The following is a 20,010-nucleotide window of genomic DNA, read 5'->3' on the forward strand; positions in this document are numbered from 1 at the left end:
CTCGACCCAGTTTTTTTGGGGAGGTACCATCCTACTTTGAAGCTCTCTGGTATCCCCACCTTTACTTTTATCGTAAGTCTAACACATAGAATGGATAATATATAGATCAATCTACAATATAACATAAAATTTTTGGCGATCGGAGTAAATGACACGTGGTTATAATGCCACGCCCCTTTGAGGTCTGAGTCGAAAATCTGCTGTTGCCGGCATTTTTTCGTGAAAATCTCTCGGCTACACATAGTGTGCATTAGTGCCTTGCGCTGGACAGAGTTTCAACAAAATCGCAAAGACCCAATTCGAGAAATTCAGCGGTTTCCAAATTTAGGTCATAATTTACGCGAAAATGATAAGCAAACTTAAAACGGATTATATCTAATAAACTATGAGATTCATCTCTTTATTTTGGGCATCGTTATAACAGATGGGTCCTTGCAAGTCAGCAAAACAATTTAGGGCCTTGTAAATGCGCGCGATTTCGAGCAAAGCAAACATATACAAATTATAGTTTTCGCTATTTGTTGACGTTTGTCAGCGTTTAAGAGTCAATCTCACAAAAAAAGCATTTTCTTAAAAATTCGTAGTTTTTTTTCCTTCAAATTTTTTCAGGGCCACAATTGATTAACTAACTACCCAGACTCTGAATTTCATGGTCATTGAAAAACTGTGACATTACCTTCTATAAGCCCAAACTTGAGTAAACATTGAAGATTTTTAGCGTTTTGGCTGAGTTTGTGCTTTGGGAGTTGTCTATTGTTTCTAGTCTGTCATTATACAGCATTCTTGTTCAGCACGCGTGCAATGACCGCGCTTGGCTGACTTCCGAATGCTCACCGAGATACCGTATGATAATTTAGTATAAGAAAATAGAAGGGATTCCCGTCACGAGTTGGTTTAATTATTGGCTTGCATTAAACCTATGAAAAAATGATATTTTTTTAATAGTAAGTAGATTTAGTGTGTAGCACTTCTTGATTTTTTTGCAAAGGCACAAGAAGCACGAGAATTGATTAAAAATTGTGAATTAAACCTCTATGTATCACGCGATGGCCTGTCTCACTGTACCAAAGTTATCGTATCTCGGTGAGCATTCGGAAGTCAGCCAAGCGCGGTCATTGCACGCGTGCTGAATAAGAATGCTGTATAATGACAGACTAGAAACAATAGACAACTCCCAAAGCACAAACTCGGCCAAAACGCTAAAAATCTTCAATGTTTACTCAAGTTTGGGCTTATAGAAGGTAATGTCACAGTTTTTCAATGACCATGAAATTCAGAGTCTGGGTAGTTAGTTAATCAATTGTGGCCCTGAAAAAATTTGAAGGAAAAAAAACTACGAATTTTTAAGAAAATGCTTTTTTTGTGAGATTGACTCTTAAACGCTGACAAACGTCAACAAATAGCGAAAACTATAATTTGTATATGTTTGCTTTGCTCGAAATCGCGCGCATTTACAAGGCCCTAAATTGTTTTGCTGACTTGCAAGGACCCATCTGTTATAACGATGCCCAAAATAAAGAGATGAATCTCATAGTTTATTAGATGTAATCCGTTTTAAGTTTGCTTATCATTTTCGCGTAAATTATGACCTAAATTTGGAAACCGCTGAATTTCTCGAATTGGGTCTTTGCGATTTTGTTGAAACTCTGTTCAGCGCAAGGCACTAATGCGCACTATGTGTAGCCGAGAGATTTTCACGAAAAAATGCCGGCAACAGCAGCCGTTTTCGACTCAGACCTCAAAGGGGCGTGGCATTATAACCACGTGTCATTTACTCCGATCGCCAAAAATTTTATGTTATATTGTAGATTGATCTATATGTTATCCATTCTATGTGTTAGACTTACGATAAAAGTAAAGGTGGGGATACCAGAGAGCTTCAAAGTAGGATGGTACCTCCCCAAAAAAACTGGGTCGAGTCACCTTAAGTTGGCACCCCTGCGTCGAGCTGGCCTAGACCGTCGTGTGGATTACTGATGAGGCTCAAGTCGAATGACTCGGCTAAGGCCTCTTTGCATAAGGTGAGGTAAGGTTTACAAGTTGATTTCCATTTGACATCCCACGTATAATTTGGCTGGCGCACTTGTTCTATTCATATCCATCAGCTCATAGATAACACATGAAGAAAAAGACGGACTTTCTCTGACACAGTCTTTCTCTGACACAGGTCACTTTCTATATAATTTTACAGTCGATAACTCGAACCATGTTTTGAGCCCTCAAAAAGTCGGGAAAAAAAGCCGTCTACTGCAGGCGCGGATCTACAATAAATACTGACCGATTTCCTAGTTTTAGGGAGGTCTGGCGGCATGTCCCCCCGGGAAGTTTTTTAGATTTTAACTCCTCAGAATCTCCTTTCTAGGATTTATGAGTCATTCAGACAGGATATTTTCTGACTTTCCAAACCATTTTCCAGATTTCAGTTGGAAAGTTCAAAGTTTTTGCTAATATTTATTGTGAAAAATCTGACCGATTTCCGTAAAACGGTGGAAATCGGTGTGGATCCGCGCCTGTACTGGCGTCCGAAACATTGAATTTTGGATTTCCTATTGACGTGCTGAAGGAGTATAGTTTACTAGTGGAGGATGATGTTGATTGTCACAGGCTAACTTGAAGCAGCTTTTCTTCTCAAAACAGTAAAACGCATGTTCTATTTAGGCTATGTTTTGTTACGTAACGTTCTGATTTATCTAGAAGTATCTTTTAATTTTCACTTGACATTTCTACAATTAAATGTGATTAAAATGTTCATTTCCTTATTTTCTCTTTTTTTGTCTGTTCACCATCATACGTCATTCTGAGAGAGGGAGGCCTGGGTCAATTTCTAAGCGCATGCGTGCAAGCCGCCGACTCCGGGAAAATGGCGGAAAATGGTGAGGTTTAAAGTTGGGTATTTTTAACTTCTGATTTGTTTGACGTTCTTTTTGCTAGCATAACAAGAAAACTTAATTGTGTTGTTTTGTTTCCAGCGTCTCCATCTCATGCTGCTGACAATGAAGATTCTTCAGGTAAACGAAGAAAAACCACTCGAAGTTTTAAAACACAAACGTAAATCCGTTCGAATATGTACGCTATTAACCGTTCCAATTGTCAGTTTGCCAGATAATTCCACGTCTGCAGCTCATGATTTATATTCTTCGGCGTTGTTTTATCTGCTTTTTTAGAGAGGTGTATATTAATTCTAGTTTTCCATCTTCTTCTCGTCCAGGAACAAATAACTCCGTGAGAATTCTTGCTCCGCCGAAATTCACTTTACGTCAAGATACGTCCGGGAAAGTTACGGTAAACAGAATCTTATATTTCGTAGTTTTTGTTTTGTCAAGCAGTTGGATTCATTTGAAAGAAAGTAATAATAATAAAAAGACTATCAGTGATCGATGTTGTATTCAAGAATTTATGTAGCCATTTCATTTTACAGTATATATGACCTTAAGCTCAAGTACGCTAATTAAGTGAACGAAGAAAAGGAAGCAGAAAATCAACTTACATGTTTAGACATTTTCACTTTTGTAGGTTCAACTTTTGTGCCATGGCCACACGTCTTCTTGCTCTTTATTATGCATCCTTTTTCTGTCTCACAAGCTATAATTATCTGTTCTCCAGTTGGTTTATAAGAAATAATAAAGCCCAGAGTACTACATTATATAAATAATATATGTACAAATAATTATTGTGCGGAAATTTTACCTCAGTTTTTTACAGGAAGGCTGCCATACGAAGTGCTCAACATCACGTATCTCAAATCTTCTCTGTATACTTTCAAGTATTTATGCAGTTTTTTTCTAATTTCCTTTCTTATGTCACATCTTGTTTTAGAATGCTTATTCCAAAGATAATGGAGAGGAGCCAGAGGTTTCAAGTGAAGAATCAACACCTCTTGGAGTTTCAGTCAAGGTAATGTATGCTTGACTACATAATTCCCAAAATATGGCCTAAAATTCTTTCCGGAATTTTCCGAAAAAAGCTCTAAAATTCCTTTAGAAATGTCTAAAATTCTCCAAAAACTCTAAAATTCCCAAAAATTCTCAAAAAAAAATTGTTTTCTTTTTTGATAGTGAGGGCCCCTTTTGGTGAATGACCACTGATAAGTTGTAGTGTAGACAACTCTGATGAGAAGCCGCTGATTTGTTGTGCTCAGTGGACAGTGCTCTAGACACTGCTGTAGCATTTAAGCGGACTGAGCCCTCTCTTGGTTGATAGGAATACAACAAAAGACTTTTTGTCAATGTTTTTGCCATGAATATTGCCAAAATGTCAGGTGAATGTTCAAATTGCTCTAAAATTCTCGAATTTGTCTATTTTTTCCCTAAAATTCCCGAGATTTTCTAAAATTCTTTTTGATGTCTAAAATTCCAAAACAATTCTGGAATTATGTAGCTAACCCTAAGGTAACATGAGAGTCTCAAGAAAATGAAATGATATACCGATTAATATGGCAGATCTCTTGGCTGGCTCAGGTCTAGTTGCAGGAAAGTGATGATATTAGTTCCTCAAGAGTTTTGTTTTGACTCCACATCTTAGCGATTGAGTTGATTGATACAATTCCTTTCAGTGGTTGCGTGCCTGAATGCCACCCTCTCTAGCCAGAATGAAAGTTGACTTCCTTTACTTTCCCAAGGTCCTTTTGCCAGGATAGTTATGGATTCATGCGATTCGGTGTGGTAATTCTGCAGATGTTTGTATGTTGGGACAAGTTGTGCCTCCCTCAACCTCCCCACCCCCTGCCCCATTATTATATAGTTTAAACAAAAAATAAGATACATGTTCTCTTTTCACTTGTGTTAATAGAAAGTCACTAAATGGTCGTTATCGAAATTTAAAAAAAAAAAAAACGTTGGCAGGGTCTATTTTTGCGACAGCTAAATGACTGTTTTGGCGAGGAAGCCGTAACATTTATTTTAACATAACAATGCATGGGCTAGGAAAACTTTTCAGGTGCAAGCAGAAGTGTAAGATATGTGTTTTGTGGAAGTGGGTTTAATAGCAGATCTTTTATTGATTATTCTTGTGTTTCAAGTCAAAAATTCAGCTGAATCACAGGTGCATAATTAAATTGTTGCATGGTATTCCAAGGCTACTGAAGGAATCTATCTTCCTAAGACTATCAAATAACTTTTAAATCTGAGCTCTGAGTCATTCTGAGTCGTGTGTGAAAAAAGGCGAGGCTGAATTATATTTTAAACTATAATGCATACAAATATCAGGGCTCGAAACAAGTCCATTCTGACATCTAAAAAGAGTAACTTGCCCAATGGAAATGGGTCCAGGCAATTCATCCTCCAGCTAAATCATTAACTAACAGTTCTAACTAAGAGTTCTAAGCAAGTACTTGCCCCAGGCAAGTGCAGCATTGTGAGAGCTGCTTGCCCGAAGGAAGTGCTGGAATTCAGGTTATCTTTTAGCACTTGTACTGATTTTTTCAAATTATGATTTAAGTTGCCCCATGCAAGCAAAGTGTGCGAGCTGCTTGCCCAAAGGATGTGCTGGAATTCAAGTTATTTTTTTTAGCCCTGGTACTGATGTTCAAAATAAATATGATTAAACACCTAACAAAGGTTCTAATTATCTGTTTATATCTAGAGATCTGCTGAAGGGGAGGACAAAGATGTTGATTCTGAACCAGATGATGGTATGTAGCACACCCTATAGTGTTTATCTGTGGGATGCAAAATATTGTCAATAAATTTTTTGCAGGATACGTCAAATTTTGATAATAATAATAATAATAATAATAATAATAATAATAATAATTTTGCTCTTAAAGGTTTTGTTTTAAGTTTTGCAGTTGGAGATTTAAAAGATTTTCTCCTGAATCTGTGGCCTCAGAAAACAACAAAAATATTTCAATGTTTTGCTTTGAGTTAACAGTCAGAAGATAATGAGCGTAATAAGCTTAATAACTCAGTGGCAGGAGCAGACTGTTCCTAGCATTTTTTTTTCTCTTGGAAAAATCTGGTAAATAGAAATAGCCTTGTTTTGAAACCTTTGACAACTTTACCTGTATAAAATGTATGTTCATAATTGTGCCAGTCTTGTGCTTTGTAATAAAGAAGCTAATGAGATCTATCTTGCTTACAGTGTAGACAAAAAAATTCTGCTTTTTTAAGTTAGTTGTTTGTTATGGACAGTGTTGCTCTGATCAAAATGTTAACCTTTCTAGCCCTAAGGGTGACCTTCATTAATATTATTTTCCACTAACAATATCAGTACATAATCAAGAGGAAGGGCTATAAGAATTGATAAAGTGATCACCCAGGGGAAAATGCTTTGATCTTTCATCAAATTCTCTTAACTAATTTTTGTAAGTAAATGTATGGAGATCAGTCTGGAGAATTTGTATGCGGATGATTGGGTATTAAATGGTTTATACTACTACAGGAGAAATTTCTGCAATTTGATTGGCTTAGAGCAGTGGTATTTCAGCTTAATTTGAAATACCTACATGTGAAAATTACAAACCTTTTGTGGGTAGTAGAATAAACAAATAATAGCAGGAATTGTACGTGATATTTGGCATAAATACCACTCGTGATGTTTCAAAATTGTCTCAAATTTCACTTGCCTAACGGCTCGTGAAATTAGTATAACAATTTTGAAATATCACTTGTGGTATTTATGCCAAATATCACTACAAATCATGCTATTACCTATACTAATATTAGTATCAACTGCAAATAAAGCCTACCTTCAAATTATAGTACCATGCATTATTTAGAAAGTGAAAATGTGCAATGTAATATAAAGTGCCATATTGGCCAACGCTTAAATTGCTGAAAGTCAAGATGGAATTTATCAGGAAATTGAATGAATCTAATCCGTTCTAATCTAATCTAATCTAATCTAATCTAATCTAATCTAATCTGTGTTTTCTCAATTCCTCTGAAATGTGAAATTTATTTTCTTGGGTTCCTATAAAAATCTTTTCTTTGGAGTTATTTCATAAAAATTAGCCCTTGAAATGGCTTAAAATATTCTGGTACAAGGTTTTTCCCCACTGAAAGTTAAAATTACTCAACTTCGTAATGAAATTTGTCTTAAAGTTTATTTTAGTTCAAACAATTTCTGTTTCTGATATTATAATTATGTAACTTTCATTTTCAAAGTGATCCATTGAGTAACTTTAAAAAGAACACTGAACAAGTCAATGAGATCTATCCTTCTCTCTCTGAACAGAAAGAGTTTCTTGTTATTATATTACATAAACATGATGCTTTAATAACTTCTACTTATTATCACCTGTCTACAAGCCCTACCTTTAAATAATATATCATGTTTTAGAAAGTGAAAAGTAATTTTCAATATAAAAAGAGCCATTGGCAAATGCTCAAATTGCTAAGAGTCTTAAAGTTTACTTAAGTTAAAACAAATTTCTGTTTCTGGCTATTATTTTGGCAAAAAGGTATGGTCAAGTTACTTGCTTTATCAAAGTGATTCTAAGGTTTGAAACAACACTGAGTCTTTGGATGGAAATCTTACTTAATAATTATGTTAAGATTCTTCTTTCTTTTGCACCAGCAGTGCCTTTTTGTTTGTTAAGTTATCGAAGGCTATTGTTGAAATTATGACGTGATCTTGTTCTTTGTTTTGTAACCACAGTATTCTTATGCGTAGTCTAGCAGTGAAGGTAGAAGGAAGCCATTGATGATGGTTAATCTACTTTTTTGTGCTTCTCTTCTAGGCGACAGTTTTTCTCCAGTGAAAAAAGTGGCCAAGCTTGAAAAAAATAATCATTCAGGTACTTACTTCATGTGTACATCATTGGTATCTTCCACAGCCAGAGGAAATTAGAACAATAAAAACAATTTCAGTAGATATTATAAATGACAAAATGGTTATATATAACTTCTTACAATAAGCATAAGCAAAGAGTAGCACAGAACGTTTAAAATGCTGTGAGCCATTTATAGTATTGTTTCAGTTTCTTTCACTGGACACATTGATTTTGATAACTGTAGTTCAACTCAGTCTCTTGTATTTCTCAAACATACAATCATTTACATGCAACTGACCTCAGATAACAACAGTCTGTACTGGAAACATGTACTTAGCACAAAAATAGCCACTGTTTCTCTTTACCTAGTAAGAGGCATTAAATTATGTATAATGCAGTGGAGCTAGTGGAACCCAGAAAAAATGGAAAATTGAGTCTGATCTCAGGTTAATCTTGGCTAAATCTTGTTTAAGTAATGACAGTGGGTCCATCCCTGGTGAGGGACTTGTAATCAGTATCCTGATGAGTACTGTACTATATGTTTACCACAAGTTCTTACTAAATATTATACTTGACAACATAATAAAGTCAATAGAATGCATTTAAAGGCCAGTTTTGTTTGATGTGTAGTATTGTCTGTATTTTTCATGTTCAAAATGGATGAAGCAGTTTTTGTTGAAGGTTACTAAATCTGTTTTATCTTAGATTCAGATGACGATAAGCCTCATAAGGTTTTTTTAAAGCCATCTCTTCTCTCAGATGTGGCAAAGAACTTGGCGAATGCATCCCCAAAAAGTATGTCTGGCTGGAAATTTATTACATGTATCTCTTAATTTGTTAAATTTGTTTTCTTGGTTGGCATTTTGGCATGCATAGCTTTCAGGATGAGGTTGCTGTACACTAAAACATGTATAATTTTCTTTGTTTTTTAGTTGATAGAAACTCTACAACTTCTCCAGTTCCTAAGGTGTGGTTAATTGAAGTTTTTTTCTACTGTTGTATCAAGCTAAGGGCACAAAGTTAATGAGTTTTTGCTTCACAATCTGAATATTTAAACATTAAGCTCTTGTGATTAAACAGGACTTTTGGTTTCACTAACATTTCCAGTCGCTCACGATCATTTTTTTGGGGAAAATTTGAGCTCATGCTCTAGGCTTGGTCCCATCATCCACCTCTTGCACTCTTTGCTTGCCTCTAGCTCTCGCGTTTCTCGCTTTTTCCATGCTCCTGCTCCCCACTAAGCCTTGGGAAAGTCTTTCAAGAAGGCCGATACAGTATCATCTGTATGTACTCAAGTACGCAAAGTACTCAAGCGGATAATCAAGTACAGAGATATTATAGTGTAAACCCAACCCTCCAAGTTGTGACCATTTTGGTCGCCATGGTGCCTAAAATTTTGGAGCTAGCGGCTTGACTTGTAAAAAAGTCTCCCTTAACCAAAAAGAGTTGGTGGCCAAATGGCGACTTGGAGGGTTGAAACCAAGTATAAATCAAAGCAAACTGACAAGAGGCAGTTGTTTTATCAAAAGAGTAGTTGTCCTGCTAAAGTGAAGGCAAAACAGAAACACACTTGTCAAGGAAGTACCAGGCTAACAGAATCACTCTGATGCCTTCTGAATTTTTCCCCTCAGACATTTGGCATCTCCAGCAATGATTCCTCTGTTACCGAGCAGGGCACATGTACCAACACATCACAGCGCTCACATGAGTTGGCACCAGGACAGAACAAGGAAGGAATAATTGGAGCTTCCTCTAAAAATTACTTTGCGGAGTTTCTAGGAAGTGGAAGAGAGTAAGTTGTAGAAGAAATGTTATGAATACAGTCAAATTAGATGTGCATCCCTTGTAATAACAATATTGAATCGCTTTTCTTGTAGATCCTCAACAAAAACCTCAAGTGGATCCTTTGTGTTTGGACAAAACATGGGTGATAGAGTTATGGTGAGGATTTAATTGCAAGCATTTTTTTTAGCTGCTCTAAAACTGTGATCCGTTATGTCACATTATTATACATTATACTCACCATCTGTCTTCTCATTGGCTAAGAGTCTACAGCTAATTTTGGAAATCACAATGCGCACACAATGCATGATGTCCGATATCAATATCAATTTAGGTTCTTTGCGACAGTGTGTTTGTCGTTATTTTCATCAAAACAATTATTACCTTGATTATTGCAGATATCACACAAACCTCATCCAATAATTGTTTATAATCAGAGATTTAGAATTGTGATTGGGGAATCCCCCCAGGTAAGAACGAGGTGGGATAGAAGAAGGAATAAAAATCATATACATGTATTGTACAGCACACCCTCTGTAAGGGATGCTATTGTATTTGCATGGATGTACAAATTAAAGTGTATTTGTCTGGAAGGGCAAAAATGATTTGAATACACCAGGTGTGGAGGCATAATATTTTAAAAGCAAAGAAAAAAAGTTCATGTTAAAAAATATCTGGACATTTGTGTGGACGAGACCTTACGCAACAAAATATGTGTGCCATGTAGCTGAATCAAAATCAATAATTGCCGCTTTGACATTTTGTTTTTTTTTTCTGTGGTTAGTTTTCAGCTGCAGATAGCAGTGGAAATAATGTCGAGACCAATGGCAAGACTGAAGAAAAGTCAACAGCCTGTGACAATTCAGTCAGTGATCACCTTGGAGGTTGGTTAAATTTGTACAGGTATTAGCATGATTTGTAGTGATATTTGGCATAAATATCAAGAGCGATATTTCGAAATTGTTATATGTCATTTCACGAGCCGTTAGGCGAGTGTAATTTGAGACAATTTTGAAATATCACGAGTGGTATTTATGCCAAATATGACATACAAATCATGCTATTATTTGTTTATACTACTAGGTATTTCAAATGAAGCTGAAATACCACTGCTCTAAGCCAATCAAATTCCAGAAATTTCTCATGTAGTAGTATGATAATTATTAGAGTAATCTGTTAGCAGTCTCTGTAGAGTGCGTTTTGCTTGAACAGTGCAGAGCTTTGATTGGTTGCCATTGCAAGTAGAAAAAAAAATTTGGCAACTAAAGTTGAACAACAAAATAATGATGAACAAAACCATGTTAATTTCTAAATCTTTGTTCCAAGAATAAATGAATTATTTATATACAACCTGCAAGATGCTGAAAAAGTGCCATTGTCATAGAGAGTCATGAAACCCATTCTGAAACCTGAACAGAGTATAGTGATTTCTAGTTGTAGATCAGCCAGAGGACTCTTGGTTAATGAAGCTTGTATAAGAGTTTTCATTTTAATGCACGCACATACAATGTAACTTGCATATTTTTGTCATCCAAGTATACACACTGTCCAGCTAATTTTCTTATAGGAAATTTGCATGCTCACCTTAACCTGTGCCTGAAAGATGAAATCAGCTCTTTAATGTACAAAAATTAACTTGTCTAAAGTTTTGCCCATTACCTTAACAAAACCCCAGAAATGTTTGTCCCTATCCCTCTATTCAGGGGATAGGGACACTTTGTCTGGGTCCCGAAACCTGGGTTTAAGCTGCATTAGGGGGAAAACTTAGCAATCAAAAAATGACTTACATCTTTCCCAAGAATCGTCCATAACTTCTAAGTGTTCACTAGTCACAATGGCGACAGTTTTCAAAACATGAATTAACTCACTTAAATCAGCGTACTGCATTTGTGGGAATTCAACACTCAATGTCACAGAGATATAACTAGGTAATCATGATGTTTTATACATTATCCAGCTGCTTGAGATAATGACTGCAGGAGATTCCATAGCCTGCAAGAGCAGATGCCTTTTTAGCAGCATGCAAAGAAAGTCATGTCCAATAGCCTGGGGCTGATGGATTTTGCTATCGGGCTAGTGATTTTTTTTATTAACTTGCCCGACAGGCAAGTGCCGTTTTTTGGGGAAATTCAAATTACAGAAGGATTGTAATCAATTCTGCTAATCAAAAAGGGTTTTGGGGCTAGTTGAAATGACTTGTGGGCTAGTACATGCTAGCTACAGCTTGCCCGAATGGCAGGCTGTAAAACTGTCTTTCTTTGCACCCTGTTTAGGCTCTTGGCTTGGTCTCAAGGGTGTCTCTTGAATAGGGGTTCCACTGTATTAGTATGGATATTTTATTAATTCTTATGAATATATTTATTATCATTTATATTTATTAATAATTAATTATTGTTATCAGTATCATAATGATATTACTATTAGTTAGTACTATATTTTATGTTGTAATTTTTAAAAGATGTCATTTCTTTGGTATCCAAATCCCTTTGACCATTGCTTCCTCAGGCCTTGATGGACTTGGCGATTTTAAAAGAGGAAATTTAAAATTTGCTTTTTTGAAATCGCCAAGAGTGTCATGTCTCTACTGTGAAGCTTGCACTTTTACATTTGAATTCAAGTTTGAATGATGTTATAATGTTCACTCACTTACGGGGCTTCAAAAGCTGCACTCAATGTTCCAGGCCACCACTCCTTATCATCGTGCAAAGAAAGTCGTGTCCGATAGCCTGGGACTAGTGGATTTTGCTGTTGGTCTAGTGAATTCTGTTATCAACATGCCCAACGAGCAACAACAGCAAGTGAATTTCTCTAGGAAATTCACATTACAGAATAACTGTTATCAATCGTGCTCATCCAAAATTTTTTTCGGGCTAATAACTCTTGGGCTAGAACATGTTAGCTGCTGCTTGCCAGAATGACTTTCTTTGCACCCTGCTTATTCTTAGTTGTACTGTACTAAATTTTAAGTAATTTAATGTCATTACATGTAGCTTCATACAGTAGCATTGTACGATGACCGTTACAAAAATCTTTTTTCATGTATAATCACATAATTAGTAATGGTAACAGGACTGAGTGGAATCCAATTCGGTCTGTAATCATACGCGTGAACAACAAAATTGGACGACCGCGTAGCGGGAGTCCGATTTGTTTAATCACGAGTATGATTACAGGCCGAATTGGACGACATGAAGTTCTGTTACCAATTAATCATAACTTTAACAAAATTTGTGATATAATAAGCTATTTTTTAAATCAAAACACAAGAAATTCGAAATTTTGTTTTGCTACCAGTGAGAAAAAAAAGCCATTTAAGCGCGCGCGTGATGGCGCGTACTGTCCAATTACTTAGGCATGACGCGTACTGTCCTATCAAACTGTCCAATTAAGGCTGAAATCAGGGCAGTTGATAGCCAATCAGATTTGACAATTTTGTTATAGTTATGATTATTGTAATTATTGTTGTTGTTAGAGTTATTATTATTATTATAATTATTATACATTTTGCACACTATCTGTCTTCTCAACAGCCTATAGTTTTTTTTTCTGGAAATCAGCGCAACCTACAGATTAGTTGTTTGCTAGGAGATAACTGACTAATCTGTATTATCTCCAAGAGCAATGTCAAACTGTATTCCTTGCAACAGTCTGTTTGCCGTTATCGTCTTCAGAAAAATGCATAATTAAACAATGGGCGCGATCCATTCAACCAAAATTCAGACCGGTCCGACCGGGAAAAGAGGACCACCTCAAAAGGTGGACCCGTTTTTTCGAAACTTTTCCGGTTGGACCGAACCGATCCATTGAGTTTTGGTCCGAAATTTCCGGAAATTTTGGTTGAATGGATCGCGCCCAATTATTAGATTTGGGTTAACTGGAATAATCAAGGTCTCGGTAACTGTTATCAGTCTTGACTGTCAGCTGAACCTTAGCCGGTTACACTTATGTCAACCATGATTAGTCTGGGCAAGGCTGTGCTTTAAGGAAAATTGAAGGCAGCCTGGTGCTCTAAACCTCTAAAATCTAGGGTGCCCAGCATATGATTTGTATGAAAAAACTAAGAATCTCTAGTTGCCCGAGGGCAAAAGTAAGGTGCTAGCGGCCACCGGACTCTGCTAGAGCACAGCCCTGGGACCCGTTTCTCGAAAGTCCCGATAACTTTTCGGGCCCTAAATCAAATATTCAAATGGAAATATTTATAAAGAATAAGAGCGCGGGTCCTGGCTAGCAAACTTCTCCATTTTGTTTCATCAACTGATAGTTTTATCACGTTAGATGCAGAACTATTGAAACCTCTATCTTGCACGTAAACAACATCAGGTTTACGCGCCCGTTAATTATCGGGACTTTCGAGAAACGGGCCGCTGGTCAGGGTATCACAAAAACAGGGTAGTAATGAATGAAGTGAAGTGGAAAAGGGAAAAACATTTATATAGTGCCTTTTTACATTATTATATTAACATCATGTTAACAGTAAGTTCAAACGTCAGCGTACAAGGGCGCCACTGGTTGCTACTATCATCCATTTATAAGCTGTCTTAGCCTGCGAGTAAGCTCTCCGGGGCGCTGTAGCGGCGGGGCAGGACTTGCAACTACGTCTGCGGAAGATGAATTCCGCCTCCAATTCACCTGTGGCTCTCCGTCAACTGAGTTGTCAGATTTCCGCCAATCAGCGCGAAGCGGAAACGAGGGCGAATGTAAACAAACATTGGAAAACACGTGAAAGCACACGCCAAGGGTAATGACGTCATTAGTAATGTCATCTCCACCAATCAGTATTTCGCATCGACTTTTTTGATGCAGATATTCAAATTCCAGAGATTTAGTTGCAAGCTCTCGTTCCTTTTTCCGCCCCGCCGCCAGAGCGCCCCGGAGAGCTTGCTCGCAGGCTAAAGCTGTCTGTACCCCAGCTAGCTCATGATGTTTGACTGATGCGTGACGTGAGGTAAACTGTAACATAGTATCTGGTGATTATTTATTTATCCATGTATTCAGTGATACATTTTTATTGTTAGTTACCAGTAGACTGATGGCACTGGATTAAATCTTGAACATTTATTGCTACTCAGAGAGTTGCCCGATGATTGCTTCGCAAGAGGCATGAAACTCTGAGTAGCAATGAATGTTCAAGATTTAATCCAGTTCCATCAGTTTACTTGTATTTTGCTCTAGTTCAACTATTGAGCACTCTTATAGTGGATGAGGACATTACTCTGGTACTTCATTATATATAGTTAGTTATGTATTAATTTAGGTAGTTTATTATTTACAGTATTCATTTATTTGGGTGTCTCTAGGTGTTACGGTGACCATTTGATGGTTAGCTATTGTTTAGTAGTGTGCGTATAGAGGGTCCCCGATAGGTTTTTCGGGATCCGGGATTTTCCTTAATTGAACCTCGGGATTCGGGAATTTGATGCAAAATGGGGGCAAGATTCGGGATTGACTGTATGCGCACGAGGTTGGATGCTAAAAATAACCCGCGGGATTACGGGATTGCGCGAAATTTTGGGTCGGGATTACCGGATTGAAGAACCCTAACCCTTTGTATAATGTTCAGTGTCTTTTCAAAGTTTTGTATTACGTCATTTGGTGATTGCACCTGCCAGCAACTCCAAGAAGCTGCTATTTATTAGACCACACTGCAATAATTTTTATAGTATTTCATCGCGGAAAAACAACAACAACACCACCAAACATAACAATTATTTTGCTTTTTGCCAGAGGAAGAACGAAAGACTCTCGCAGACGTGGCGCATTCTTGCGCAGACGCTGAAGGGCCCAGGTCTCCAAATCACGAGAAACCGCACAAGTCGCTTGCTGAAGCAGCAATGGAGTATCAAGAACATCTGAGTCCACCCAAGTCACAACCTGCAAAGGTGGCCGTGGTCACAGGTGAAGAGGAAGAGAAAAATGTTCTTCAGGTGAGTACTTTCACCTGGCCAACCCCCAAAATGCCTTAAGTTATCAAAATCAATTTTCTCCTGATACTATCAATGCGGATGGTGAATTACGATCCGTTTTGTGTTTCTGTGTTTCAAGGTTCGTTGCTTGTGATCGTAATTGTGATTGACGGCAGCGAAAAACGCAATTGTGACGGCAGCTTTTGAACTTTAGAGTTCGCGTGTTTTTGAAAAGCACAATAATGGGTTAACTCAATTGGTTGGGTGCTTGACTTCAGAGTGCTAGTTCCATTTTCGATTCCTGGCCAGATTCAACACTCAGGGTCTTAAAAGTTACTTTTCGTGTAGAGAGAAGTAGACTGCGAGCAGTCTCTTATTTTTCTTTGCAAAGTTACTGCACGCGTAACCCAAGCACGCGAGCCGCGATAAACGAGGGAGTAGACCCGAGAAGAAAAAATCTCGTCTCGTCCCTGTCCCTTATTTTAACATAAGGTCGTGGTTTCCAATTGCGCCAGCTGAGATAAGAACTAGACGGAATAAAAGAAAAAAAGGCGGGGTTGAAGCAGTCAAAGAGAGAAAAAACGCCCGGAAATACGTCATTGTTCGTAGGCTATTACTGTTTCCGTCTGTTTCGTTTTGATATGCAAACTTTTTTTTTCTTCTCATTCTTAGAGCAATTGTCGCTTGTTTGTGTTTGATACCACGACCCATTCATGGAGAGAAAAAGGAAGAGGAGTCATCAGGTTGAATGACATGTGCCAATCAATGACAGAGGGGATCTTCCAGTCGAGGCTTGGTAAGACTAATAGGTGGAACAGAAGATTAACGGAGGTAGCTCCTCTCTCTCCAAAGTTTAAATTGGTAGAACATGGAACTAAAAGTTAAACCTTACTTGCTTTACTTACTTAGTTTAGACGAGACTAGCCTGCGTAGCAGGCGCTTGGAAGTAGTGGGCGAAAGAGAGAACTGGCGCGCGAGGGAGACACGCGAGGGATGAGGGCTCCCTCTCCCCTCTCGTGTCTCCCTCTCGCGCGCCCGTTTTTTCTTGTGCCCACTACTTCCAAGCGCCTGCAACGCAGGCTAAGACGATACCTGTTAAGGCCTTCAAGACACCTTCAGTTTATCTGTCATTTTAGTGACGCCGACCTGATCAGTAGAAAATTTTGTAGACTGCCAAAAATCCCCCAGCATTGTCATGCGGGCGAGAGCCCACGAGGAAAACGCGCGCGAGAGAGAAGGCGGATGATTCCACAGCTCCATTCTCAACTCGAGTCTTGCCAAATCTCGACTCGACAGACCTATAAGGGACTAGTTGCTGTCTAAAGATTTTGGACGATTACTCACCCACCCCGCCCCCAAGCGCCTAATCCAAGGTTAACTTCCCTCCTGAGGCAAAAAGTTGGGTTTGGGTAGGTGAGGGGTGAGTGGGCTCTTTTTCATCGCTGACTATTGACTTTTGAACTTTTCACAGTGATGCGCACACAAGGTAGTTTGCGTGTGGTACTCAACACTAAACTGTGGCCCAATATGACTTTAGAAAAAGGCAATGAAAAGAGCTTACGGTTCACTGCCATGGACAGCGAGAAAGACATTAAAATTTACCTTATAATGGTAAGTTTTTTTATTGTTATTTTACATGTTTTTACTGATTTTTTTTGTCTCTCCGTCTGGACTTAATTCCTCATTTCAAAGTGATGGGCTTAAGCTAGCACTTTAGAAGTTAGTTATTGCCATTTTTAACTTACTCCCGTACTAATCATCAGTACTCGCCTCCAGAACAGGCGTTATTTGTTCGCGTTTTTCAGGCGAGCGAAGGCAAGCGCGAAGCGAGCGAGAGGCGCGTTCGCTGGCACGAAAAAACGCGAACAAATAACGCCTGCTCTGCAGGTTTTGCCAGTACCAATGGAAGGAACAGCTCATATCTAAGCTGACTTTTCGCAACGCGAGCGCTGGTTTCCCAGCGAAATGGCCTCTGAAGAACAGGCGTAGAAATTGGTTATCCTATACGGAGGGCGTTTCACTACCAGGTCTGGGAAGTGCTTCTGATTGGTCGTGCCAAGAGGGAAATTTACTCACTAGCCAGATCTGGGTGGTGACACGTGATCAGTATTGAATTTCTGCGCCCTTTCCTCATAATTATAATACGAGATTTAGCGGGGAAGCCAGTGTTGGCGTCGTCAAATATGAGCTGTTTTCTCAGGTAACTCGCCTTGATTGTTACTGCGCGAAATGCGAGGTTTACTTTGTCGTTTTTATTCCCCAGGCCGCCCCGAACGATATTCAACGCCTTTGGACCGCCATTGATCGTCGTATCCAGGCCCTTAAGCGCGGCCAAGAAAAAGAAAAAGCCGCTGACCAAGACCACACCGCAGATGACGATGACGAGAGCAAAACCGAGCCAGACGATGAACTGAAGGGGACTGAGCAAGAAGACGACGATGACTCGGTTAAAGATCGTTGCGAAGTCCCGGATGAGGGCAGTAACGATTCTTGTCCGACGACAGAATCGAGGGGAAACGAAGGAAAGGAAACCGCAGCTGACGATGATTAATTATAAATTTTGCACTTCCATGACTTTGGAGTGTATGAAGTATTCGGACTTGTACAGGATACATGTGATTTGTACAAGGTGACAGACTCTCTGAGGCGCAGAAATGTTTGAACTTGTTCCGTCGAAAAAAAATTGGTGCGCCGTTTCTTCTCTTTTTTTTGTGCATGTGCGCACCAATTCATGACGTCACCAGCACGCCATTCGTTCCCAGGGATATGCGCACACCACTGACTCACCATGATTGCAATGGCAATTTGTGGGTGTTCACCAAATGACATAATACAAAAGACTGAAAAGACTATAAACAATGCCCTTCTAAACTACAACAGCTAACAGGAGCCTTAATCGGGGTCCTTGATCAAAGGCGTAGTCAGAGATTTTTCATGGTGTTCAAACTTACGAGAGCCGTCGAATCTGTTTTACTCACTCATTATTAAACTTAACTACGTCGACCTTTACCGTCACGAAACAGTAGGAACCCTAAGTACTGAAACCTCAGAAAAATCTCTAAACGTTGGATGCGAGTTTTTTGCTAAGCATGTATGACTCATCATTAGCTCATTTGTCAGTCAGTAATTCTGCATTTCCTGCAAAAAACTTTAAGTTGCACAACTAAAGTGTCTTTGATTCTTATTTCATTGCAACTCCATGTGTTGGTGGTTGAAAAATATCAAACAATGATGTAACGATGTTTGCCCACGGTAAGGTAGTTTCCAAGTCTGCTCTAACCCCTTCCAAAACGAGTCTCAGTGCTAAGTCTTTGATGTGATGTTTTTTTTTTATATTTTTTTTCCTTGCTAGGAAGATTTTGCTCTTGGCCTCACTTTGAAAGCGAGGATTCAACGGACCATTTGCACGATGGCGTCATTCTACTACTACGACCAGAATCCTTTTCGTTTTTCCTTTCATATTTAAATTCGGTAATCCCAATGAGGTTTAAATAACCGAAGCGCTGATTTGCACACGAAAGCCAAACCCTGAAGGATTCTGGTCGTAGTATTAAAATGTCGTCATCGGCCGAATGGTTTGTTTTCAACTCAGCAAATGGCCTACTTGTCTTCCCTCTTTTTTTGAGGTTGCTTTAGAAAGAGGGTGGGATTGTTCTCTCAGAAGTAACTCTTTTATTCGCCACTACTGATGTAGGTTCTGTGCCTAACAAGCGTTAGTTTCTGTATCACCAAGTAAAACGGTCATGTTTATTATCTGCACCCTTTAACGGCGCCGACTTCTACGTCATTCACGGGGGACACCCTGGTCTCATTGTTTATGCATTTATTTAAAATTGCTTGGAACTGACGCTTTAGTCGGGACACGTTCGGGAGTCTCAGAATATGATTTTTCCGACAATTTTGTTTGCAAGAATCCAGCGCAGATACAAAACTTCACGAGCTGGCACTGCAGGGCGGTAAACTTGGTAGACTGTAGTGTGTTTTGTGAGCGGAATTCTAAAAGAGCTCTTTTATAAAAAGATATAAGATATAGGGATGACAGATTTTGCTCATTTAAACGATTATATCTTGCTGGCAAACTTTAAATAACTTATTGTAAAATCTGCTATATACATGACACACTAGAGGTTATGACCGATCATTTATTAATAAAATCACAGTGCTAACTTCTACTCTTCTCGCAAACTGGGACACAAAATCACGATTTCCCAATTTGCTACAACTGTGGCTTAAAGCATCAATGTAAAGCACGATCTACCAAATAAAAATTAGCCTGCGAAAACATCCGTTTCTCCTCGCTCTTCGCCGCTGGGGACGTTTCCCAGCGGCGAAGAGCGAGGAGAAACGGATGCTTTCGCAGGGTAAATAAAAATCAACCCTCCTAAACTTCCATCATTTCACAACGTCTCTGTAAAATTTTATCGAAATTGCCTCTAAAACAGCCGAAATATAAGCGTTTTAAAACATGTAGCACAAGCAAAATTTGCCTTATGAATTTATTCATAGACAGGTGTCCCCCGCGGCCTTTACACCACACCAGGCACTTTTGCGAGGTACTGAACGCTTTATGGTGTGTACGGCTGCAGATACAAAACGCAGGTCCAAGTGCAGGTT

The 20,010-nt window shown here is 38.6% G+C and overlaps 1 protein-coding gene across 1 annotated transcript; it reads left to right on the plus strand.

The window, feature by feature from the left end:
• Positions 1 to 2,789: 2,789 nt before the first annotated feature.
• LOC140921183 (uncharacterized) lies at positions 2,790 to 18,413 on the plus strand. Its single transcript, XM_073371155.1, has 15 exons — positions 2,790 to 2,873; positions 2,970 to 3,008; positions 3,209 to 3,282; positions 3,817 to 3,894; positions 5,581 to 5,629; positions 7,679 to 7,735; positions 8,417 to 8,506; positions 8,644 to 8,678; positions 9,343 to 9,503; positions 9,589 to 9,652; positions 10,278 to 10,377; positions 15,218 to 15,417; positions 16,069 to 16,192; positions 16,868 to 17,007; positions 17,660 to 18,413. Exons 1-15 carry the CDS (start codon positions 2,861 to 2,863, stop codon positions 17,945 to 17,947), a joined length of 1,512 nt encoding a protein of 503 aa, XP_073227256.1. The 5' UTR covers positions 2,790 to 2,860; the 3' UTR covers positions 17,948 to 18,413.
• The last annotated feature ends 1,597 nt before the right edge of the window (positions 18,414 to 20,010 follow it).

This window comes from Porites lutea, chromosome 12 (assembly GCF_958299795.1).
Source record: "Porites lutea chromosome 12, jaPorLute2.1, whole genome shotgun sequence".
NCBI lineage: Eukaryota > Metazoa > Cnidaria > Anthozoa > Scleractinia > Poritidae > Porites > Porites lutea.